The sequence below is a fragment of the Juglans microcarpa x Juglans regia genome, chromosome 2S, assembly GCF_004785595.1.
Source record: "Juglans microcarpa x Juglans regia isolate MS1-56 chromosome 2S, Jm3101_v1.0, whole genome shotgun sequence".
NCBI lineage: Eukaryota > Viridiplantae > Streptophyta > Magnoliopsida > Fagales > Juglandaceae > Juglans > Juglans microcarpa x Juglans regia.
In genome coordinates, this window is record NC_054597.1 from 34,165,112 (window position 1) to 34,174,442 (window position 9,331).

Sequence of the window (9,331 nt, forward strand, 5' to 3'; positions counted from 1 at the left end):
TTAAACTGTGTATTGATACTTACATTTTGTTCTTACACCGACATTGTTTTATTCGTATTATTTTATTAAATAGAGTATAATGTACGATTTAATGTGCAAATTCACTTCAATTTTCCTTAACAGTATAAACTTGCTCACCTACTAAAGTTACTCAAAATTAAATTTGGGTTACGACAGTGCCCGAGCCCAAGCCAAGCCCAAGCCCAAGCCCAAGCCCAAGCTAAGCCCGACTATTATGGTCCTGGACACAGAACTCCTCTTCCTCCGGCCCCCGCTCTTCTTCTTCCCCACCTCGGATTAAGCTCCGAAACCTCGGAGCTTCAACTCCCCTCTCTCTCTCTCTCTCTCTCTCTGGACCCCACAACTCTCACTTTTCGGCTGCGCCAGTTCCAATCCCCAAACCCATATTAAAAATTTAGAATCTTAAGTGCAAATCGCCGACGTGAGGTTCGAGCGTACAATTACTGATTTCTGGGGAGTTGTGGTGGTTTGGAACTTCGAGATTGGAGGTTTGTTTTTCCTATTTGATAATTTTGAATATTTCACTTTGTTAATGGTAACCGGGAGCTTACGTCCGCCGAGAAAGATAATATAATTGTGACTTTCACTTTCTGCTTTTAATTTTTTGATGTCCCGATTAATCTTACAGGCTTCTACTTGACTGGGAGCCTTGTTAGTAGCATTGCTTGTGTCGATATACAACAAAGTCGGATAACTTATCATTTTACTTTCTCTCTGTATCTTTTCACCCTTTGTTTCCTCGTCTGCAAAATACGGGATTGATGGGGTTTTTTCCCCTCTTAGTAGGTAATCGTTAGGTTCTTTTTTTTTTTTTTTTTTTTTTTTTTTTTTTTTTTTTTTTTTTTTTGAATTTTATGGAATCTGAAAAAAAAAAAAAAAAATTGAATACGGGGAATTTTTTTTGCGGATTTATTGTGGAAATGAATAAATTTTAAAAATTATCAACTCTTGATGGTATGGTAATTGTGTGAATTTCTGGCTTTAAATCGAAATGATTTAATGGGGAAGTTGGTGTGTTTACTAGTCTAAATCTCAAAATTGTTATCTTTTTCGAAACCCTCAGACGCCTGACCTCAAACCTTAGTTGCTGCAACCGCACTTGGTAGTTGCAGCCTCACTTCATCTACTAATCATAAGTATAGTTTGATGGTTAAAGGCTTAAAAGTGGAATATTGAAAGTCTGCCGCAAGAGTTTTGGGGGAAAATTTTCTTGTTTCTCTTTGGCAAGCCATCTTATTCTAATAATGGCCAAATGTTATCTCCTTTTCTCACTGAACTGCTAAATTCTGCATGTCTTCCGCCATTGTGAACTCCTGAGTATGTCATTGTTTGCTTGATTTGGTTTTCTGATGAGTTGTCAGGTATGAATAACTAGTAGTAATGTAGGATGTGGGGTTTTATCAAGTCAAAGGTAGTCAAATAGTAAATGACACCCTGAGTTAAAACTGAAGTCTTTCTGCTACCAGTTCTCAGGTTCACATGATTTCTTCGGGGGAACGTGCACCAGATGCAGTTGTTTCTGATGAATTGCAGCAGAGACAGAGTTCTGGTGGTGGAGTTCCATCACAGCCGATACCTGATGGCAGATTCCATTCTTCCAAACAGAAATGTGATGATGAAATTCATGCGAAACAAACAGAGCAAGAAGCAGCAACTCCCTCTTTGATTCCTGAGAAAGCTTCAGAGTTACCTGATGCTGCAGTCCCAACAATGCAATCAGATCATGAAAGAAGTAATTCCTCTATCATTTCTGAAAAAGCGTTGCAGGCCCCTGGCACTAGTATTCTTGTCTCACAAGCTGGTCAGGAAGGAACCACACCCTCTACAATACGTGAGAAAGTGACAGAAGATGGATATAATTGGCGAAAATACGGACAGAAGCTTGTTAAAGGGAATGAATTTATACGGAGTTATTACAAATGTACAAATCCAACCTGCCAGGTGAAAAAGCAACTGGAACGGTCACATGATGGACACATTAGAGATACCACATACTTTGGTCAGCACGATCATCCTAGACCTCAACTTAATGTCCCTGTACCTGTTGGTTTTGCTGTGTCCATATCAGATGAAAGACCAAGTGAGCCCTCTTTAATTGGTGCAAGAGGTGAGAATGGAACTTACCTTGTTATAAAGTTTTTTTCCCGTAAATGGCAAATTGCTTATTTTTTATGACTTTATGTTTGAAGACCAACCATTTATTGAGCATAGCCAGACATCTCATCATATGGAACCAGTAGATGCCCCTCTACCTTCACAACCAAATAGGATGAGAGATGGGGTCGATAATGATGATCATGATCATGATACAGGCTCAAAAAGACAGTATGTTAATGCACTAGCTACTTATTTTTTCTGTACTGGGTGATATGTGAGCTAACCCTTTTTAAAAATTAAATCAAAATTACTAAACAGGAAAAAAGAAAAGTGTTATGTCGATGCTGTTCCAGTTGATAAGCCAGCTAGCGAACCACGTCTTGTTGTTCAGACGTTGAGTGCGGTTGATTTTGTAAATGATGGGTACCGCTGGCGCAAATATGGGCAGAAATTTGTGAAAGGCAATCCCAACCCAAGGTAAGTAACAATTTCAATGTTGATAAACAGTTACAGACTCTTCAGATTTCGGTCCATACCTGCATCGCATCTCTGCCCATTGCTGACTGGAAGTATACTTTGTCAGTTGTCTGTCTAGTTTGACTAATTATAAATCCGATGTTTCTGTATTTTTCCTTACACTGGGAAAGGGAAAAAGAAAATTAGCCAGTTTGCTTATGTCAACTACTTGGCGTTATCAAAATCTTATTGAGTTTCCATCACCAAGTCATCCTGAGATATCATCAGAAATATCTGTCAAGCCCGTGCTAGAATCAAGTGCCCTAATTTGTCTTGGGAACATGTGGTGGTGGTGCAACGTGAGATCTCTGTAATAATTTAATCAGAAAGCTGGTAGCCCTCAGTTAGTCATTTTCTTATTTGGTTTCATTTTTAGATGGGTATTCAGACAACTGTTTTTCTTATGCTACAAGCCAATCTCAATAACCTGTTACCTTAGTCTCATGCAATTTTTTCGGAATAAGTAATTTAGCTTGCCATTATCGACAAATTGAAATAATGAGATTCTAGTGTGGATATGGATAGATTAGTGATGTTACTTTGCACTCAAGTTTTGATCTTACTCTAGTTTTGCACTTATGCTTTGTAGGAGTTACTATAGATGCTCAAGTCCTGGATGCCCGGTTAAGAAACACGTTGAGAGGGCGTCTCATGATCCAAAAGTGGTTATAGCCACATATGAAGGACAACATGACCATGATATGCCTCCTACGAGGACGGTTACCCACAACACAGTTGGGCCAAATGTTTTTTCAGTGGCCGATAATTTTGAGGCAGGCACTAAGTCAGAGGAAAACAATGCTGTCTGCCTTGATATGGTCATTCATACCAGTTCAGGTCCCAACTTTAAATCGAATGAGCTACTGAATGGAGAATCGAGGACTGAACCAGTAGTAAGTAGCCTTGTTGGTGTCCATATGGTTGTCCATTCTAGTGTGGCTGGTGAAGGTAAATCAAATGACCAATTGAACGGGAAGCAGATTGTTGAGTCAAGTACCAAATCAGTAGAAATTGACACTGTCTGCCATGATATGGTCGCTCATGATACTCCGGAGCTTGAGGCTAATATAAACGAGCAACAAACACCTACTGGAGAACCTGTCCAAAGCTGACTACTAAAACTCTTGTTGCAGAAAAGTCACCGTTGCCCTTGTTATGGTATCTCTAGACATGGCACGGCTTGTGGCTAGTACTAGTAGCGGGTTTTCCTCCTTATTTACCCCTTTTCTTTTTCTTGGGGTTTTGGGGGGTGAGCATGTAGATGATTTATCTGGGTCAAAAAATAACACGTAGATTTCTCCAAGTACTGAATATATGAATATGATTGCTCCTTTTACTAATATCTTGTTAACAGCATTAGCACTTTCTCATTTATCCCGGAAAAAAATAGGTCTTAATGAATGACACACAGCAACAAAGTGTAATGCAGGAGGGGGACGAATAAATCCGTGATGCTGTTACGAGATTTTATGCAAATGCCTATAAGTGTGGGCAAACTAGTATTTTGCTTGTATAAGACAAATTGACTTGACGTCTAGGTCATATACCTAATCCACCCTGAGGACTATGCAGCTTTGTGTGTGTGGGCAGGCGGGAGGGAGGGCGGGCGGGCATGGCCGAGAACGGTATACTATCACCAATATTTCAACTTTTCTTGGAAAATGACGTTTATGTCAAATTACTCAAAATACATCCGTGTTGAGGCCTGCAAATCTCACTAGAAATCAGTTTCCCTCATCCCGCAAACAAGAAAATTTCGGGGGTTGATTGATATTAAAAGATACACACCTGAAAGCACCTTTTTAACATGCTGTCAGCGGCTTACAAAATAAAAATGGGTGCCCAGTTTTCACTTCCAAGCACAAGAAGCAACCAAATCTCTGTTCATCCACCCAAGATATAGAGCCCCATCCCTTTCTTCAAGCCTATAGCTGCTACAGTAGTTCTCCAACAGAGTTTTAATGGTGGCATTCACGAAGGAGCTTAAAGGATATGGAGTAAATCCAGCCATTATGAACCGCGACCTCCACTTACCAAGGAGCTCATGCCGTTCCACCCTCTCAGGCCCCTCGCAGGCTATTATGTTAACCATCGCCCTTGCCAAGCAGTGCTGCTCAACATTGATCCGCTCCTTGTGCTCCCTCGGAAGTGTCACATCAATTGACTCAAACATCGCTGTGTAGTAGTTTAGTGTTTCAAGGACTCGCGGAAAGAATGCAGCGGTGTTTGTGTTAGATTCTTGCTCAACAAGGGTCACCACTTTTGGAGACAGGCTCTTGACCAGCCTCAGTAGCCTGTCCCGATGATTTTGAGTGCTCACACTCTCGTCTGGCATGTGGTGTAACATGAAAGCAAAGTTCACCGCAAGAGCTTCCCCAGGTCGAACCTCAAGATTCTCTAGCTGAACCTCACAGCCAGACATGGCAGCATAATGGAATTCAAATGGCACCTTAAAGGTCTCCGCAAGCTTAGATAGCCTCTTTCCCACAATATTTGGGCCTCCTCCGCGAGCATAAGCTGACATAGAATCATCTATACCTGTTACACGGATGTGGGGTGGCCCACCAGGCCTAGCTGCAAAAGCTGGGATTAAAGTCAACCATTGACTCCCCTGAGCAATTTGGAAATCGATAATGTGAATTCTATTTTCATCCTTCATGGCTTCTGCAATGGCTCCATTTGCAGCCATATAGCCAAATTTAAAGTAAGGGCGAACCTCATCAAGAATGTGCATGTAGGAGAGGAGTTCGGCACTTGCTGGTTCTTTACATTTCAATGCTTTGCAAATGTTACTTCCCGACGAGGCGAGCCGTGCAACAAGCCCCTCCAACACGTATGCTCCCAACCTTTGAATTGGTTCGCCAGTAACCGACACCATCTGACGTAATTCATCCATCAACCATTGTGCCTCTAATAGTTCATTATCTGATATTGCTCTTGCACAGAAGATGAGGATATGTTTTAAATCCCTCTTAGAAATTGCCTCCATTATTTGTCTCCAGCTGTCCATTGCCAGGGAGGTATTGTTTGTGCTATTCTGGAAGGTATAGTCATAGCTATCAAGAAAATTGGAATCAGGGCCTAGCATTACAGTTTCCAGTTCTTTCAGCTTGTGCTTGAAGTCATTTACTTCATTGATTACATAGGATCCACTTATTGGAGAGCCATAGGTATTGTCAGGGGAATAATGCTGGTAACCGGTGTATGACTGAGAATCTTGCTGTGACATTGGGCTTCCATTGGGTGACAAACTGGTAGTTGATGGGGAAGTATAAACAGCATAGCTACCATTTGCTGAGGAGGACTCCAAGGTGCAATAGCGTTCATTAGAATTCTGAGTCAAAAAGTTGGTCCCTTGGCTCCTATCATTGTAGTGTAGCTGATGGCCAAATGTTTGGAACTGAGGCAAGCAATAGGCCCCAACTTCTTTAGTTGAATGATAGTACAATCCATTGGACATGCCTGACCTTCTTTGCTGCTGTGATGCATGCATTTAAGAATAATCTACAGCATGGTCTGCCACGTCCCTCTCTAAAGATCTGACTGAAGAGTCTTTTCAGGGCAGGACTGTTTCTGGAACAAAAATGACCACTTACTACAACTGTTGAAGGTGGATGCGCTCTACTGGCTCCATTAGGTGGCTGTTGTAGCTGTTATTTGGTTTTCATGGGAGCAAATTTATCAGAACCTCCATACATATTCAGATGTCTAAATATTCAGATGAATTCTAAGGAAAATACATACTAACAGATTTGAGGTAATCGGAATAGAGTAACAGGATCATGCCAGTCATAAACTAAAATAAGAATGCATAAATCTCATATTCATGGAATTCTGTGGCAGCATACGAGAACATAGGGAAGTCCTTGATTTGGGATGGGAGTTAAGATTTCCTTGTAGAGAGAAAGGAAGATGACTTACTGACTAATTTGAAATATCACTATGAGAATGTGGAAGGGGTGTGTTGTGGTCTTAGAATATCAAACATGCACATTCTACAAGTTTTGATCACTTGTAGAACCTCAGATAATTGGTAAGTTGCAAGCTCTCACAAACCATTGGAAAAGAAAAAGAAAGGAAAGCAATTAATTGGTTGAGATCTCAAAGAAAAATATCAGAAAATGAAAACAATCTCAATATTATGATTATGATAGATAGGAGTCATAAGTCAAGCATACATCATAAGATGTCTCTAAAACTGGTCGAGAAGTAAAAACTGGTAAGGCCAGGCATTCTTAAACTCTTCTTAACACATTACCATGGTATGCTGCTTCATTCTCACTCTGCATTAGAGGTTGCCAGATATTTGGTTAACCCGAAATATTCATCGAATTGGTTTCAAAATCATAGCAGCCACATATAATGTATAAAGAACACATCAAAATGCATCACAAAAGTGAAATACAAAGCAATTAGCACTTTGAGAGGTCATAACATTAGAAAAAGTACTGATAAAGTTCAGGATAATCTTTCGCACATAGATTCTATTCTACAAGATGAAATAGATAATTAACAGCGTTCTTAAGCCACGAAATAAACAACCATCCCAACCTCATTACAAATTAAATTGGAATTAATTTCATTCACCTCGACCACGAACCCACCCCCTCCCCTCCCAAACATATAATGAATTAGAAAAACCCACATGCCAGCAGCCAACAATAACCTTCATAAACACGCGAATCCAACTTCGCAAATGGAGAAAAGTACACTCAACAAATAAGTCCAGTAATAAGAATCACATTCCTTGAATTAGTCTTCAAATCCCTCCTCACACCCCCCCCCCCCCCCCCCCTCACCCCCTCTTCTTTCAGGAACACGCAGAGAAGAAAAAGGTTCAGCCTTCAGTCTTACATCATGAAAAGAGATTCAAGAGAAAGAACAAAAATCCAGAGGAAAAAAGTGCAGAATATCTTTTAAGGATACATCACCGACGCATTTTCTATTGTTTTTTTTTTTTTTTTTGGTAAGTTCCACCAATCCATTTGCAGAAATAATCAAACATTTATGAGAGAATGACTTGGAATTCAAATTTTCCCAGTAAGAAACTGATTCTGACACACCCTTTAACATGGGAGGGAAACAGAGAACTTAAAGGGAAAGCAATAATAGCAAATGAATCATGATTGGAACTGCAGTGTGGGTTTTTGAACATCAGATCAATTGTTTGCAGACGCACCTTAGTTCAGGAACCTCCACAAGTTCCACTATCAGAGTCGTCTTTCAGAGAGACGGGGAACAGAGTCCAGAGCAAGAATAGAAGCCGCCTGTGGACCTATTTTATAAAGAAAATAGTGGAGGATTTGCAAAGGCGCCGCGGTTAAAGTAAAACTACGTAACTACAACCTTTTAAGATCGTCTCGACTCTAAAGAATCGTTTATTTTTGCAACAAGAGATTGATAAAAAGTTAAAATTTAAATAAAATATTATTAAAATATTTTTTTTAATATTATTTTTATTTTAAAATTTAAAAAAATTAAATTATTTATTTTATTTTGTATTAAAATTTAAAAAAATTACAATGATTAAATGAGATGATATGAAAAATTTTATAAAAGTGAACGAGGTGCGATTATAACCCTACTCTCAAATGAAATTACAATTTCAAGTGAGATTATTTATTAATTTTTAGATTAAATTATTTATTATTTTTAAATGATAAATTTATACACTGATAAATAACATCACATTAACACAATAGAATCTAATGTTATATATGGTATTTTTCATAATTTAATTAACAGTCAAACCTAATTAGAATATTGGAGAAGAAAACAATAATCATACTAGTATAGTATTGTTAAGTCCATACCTTAGTATTTCCTCTAAAAATAGCATTGCACACAATTAATAGCTGTTGTTTTTCATTTCAAGGTAACAAAGTGATAGAAAAGGCTATTTACACGTGTCTATATATATGTGGGCCATTGGTATTAAATGACTAGGGTCAGTACTTGCTTTTTGTTGGTATGATAAAAAATGATAGGAGTAAGCTTACTATTTTATTATTATGTATTTACCACTTAAGTATATTTTAAGTTTTTTTTTATTTTTTTTTAAGTATTTTTTTAACATCTTTAATCACTAAAAAAAATTAAAAAAATATATAATTTTACTAATATTCACTTTTTTAATCATTAAATAAAATTAAAAATTAAAAAAATTAAATATAAAAAGAATAATAGATAAATAATAGTAGGTATTAACTCTATTATAATTCGTAAAAAATAGATACAGCACTAGATGTTGATGTTTATTAATTAGTGTTACTTGTCCATATTATCTACCAACTTTTAAGTTTGGTTCCAACAGCTTAATGCAGATTAGGTTCAATAAACAAGCCTGCGAAGGGTGGATATCGAAGATACCATGCAGGTCAGGCGGGACACATGACCGACGGGCCGGGGTAGAGGTCCTGTTTGTTAAGAAAGAAGATAAGTCAAGCAATCATTCAGTCATACAAAAAGAAGAAAGCACTGGTGCATGCACAGCTGAGGCACACAGCAGCAAGAAATGCACGGCAGAGCAATCAAGAATCTTCTAGAATGAAAAATACATTTCTGGTGGGACAGGTGGCAATTGATCCTACAATTGTGGGACAGGCGCAGTAGAAATATAAGAAAACAGTGGAAATAAAAATGCTGTGGTTGATTTATCTTCTTCCTTGACACCGTTGATGCCCAGTCCTTGCCGTAA

The 9,331-nt window shown here is 38.5% G+C and overlaps 2 protein-coding genes across 3 annotated transcripts; one reads left to right on the plus strand and one right to left on the minus strand.

The window, feature by feature from the left end:
* Nucleotides 1–267: 267 nt before the first annotated feature.
* On the plus strand, nucleotides 268–3,974 carry LOC121251733 (WRKY transcription factor 1). Its single transcript, XM_041151071.1, has 5 exons — nucleotides 268–509; nucleotides 1,488–2,128; nucleotides 2,211–2,346; nucleotides 2,437–2,595; nucleotides 3,224–3,974. The coding sequence occupies exons 2-5, from the start codon at nucleotides 1,501–1,503 to the stop codon at nucleotides 3,744–3,746; spliced, it is 1,446 nt and encodes a 481-aa protein (XP_041007005.1). The 5' UTR covers nucleotides 268–509; nucleotides 1,488–1,500; the 3' UTR covers nucleotides 3,747–3,974.
* A 293-nt stretch (nucleotides 3,975–4,267) lies between these two features.
* Nucleotides 4,268–7,943, minus strand: LOC121251731 (scarecrow-like transcription factor PAT1). 2 transcript variants are annotated; one of them, XM_041151068.1, is made up of 2 exons: nucleotides 7,814–7,943; nucleotides 4,268–6,322 (listed from the first exon to the last, which is right to left on the minus strand). In XM_041151068.1, the coding sequence occupies exon 2, from the start codon at nucleotides 6,125–6,127 to the stop codon at nucleotides 4,484–4,486; it is 1,644 nt and encodes a 547-aa protein (XP_041007002.1). In that variant the 5' UTR covers nucleotides 6,128–6,322; nucleotides 7,814–7,943; the 3' UTR covers nucleotides 4,268–4,483. The 2 variants fall into 2 exon arrangements, with proteins under 2 accessions (XP_041007002.1, XP_041007003.1); XM_041151069.1 differs by lacking the exon at nucleotides 7,814–7,943 and adding an exon at nucleotides 6,556–7,226.
* Between the last annotated feature and the right edge of the window lie 1,388 nt (nucleotides 7,944–9,331).

What these genes read in the sequence shown, in the direction of transcription:
- LOC121251733 (XM_041151071.1), top strand. Translation starts at nt 1,501, where the DNA reads ATGATTTCTTCGGGGGAACGTGCACCAGATGCAGTTGTTTCTGATGAA. An exon ending in CTCTTTAATTGGTGCAAGAG is followed by an intron (nt 2,129 to 2,210) that starts GTGAGAATGGAA and finishes TTATGTTTGAAG; the next exon opens with ACCAACCATTTATTGAGCAT. An exon ending in GATACAGGCTCAAAAAGACA is followed by an intron (nt 2,347 to 2,436) that starts GTATGTTAATGC and finishes ATTACTAAACAG; the next exon opens with GAAAAAAGAAAAGTGTTATG.
- LOC121251731 (XM_041151068.1), bottom strand. Translation starts at nt 6,127, where the DNA reads ATGCATGCATCACAGCAGCAAAGAAGGTCAGGCATGTCCAATGGATTG.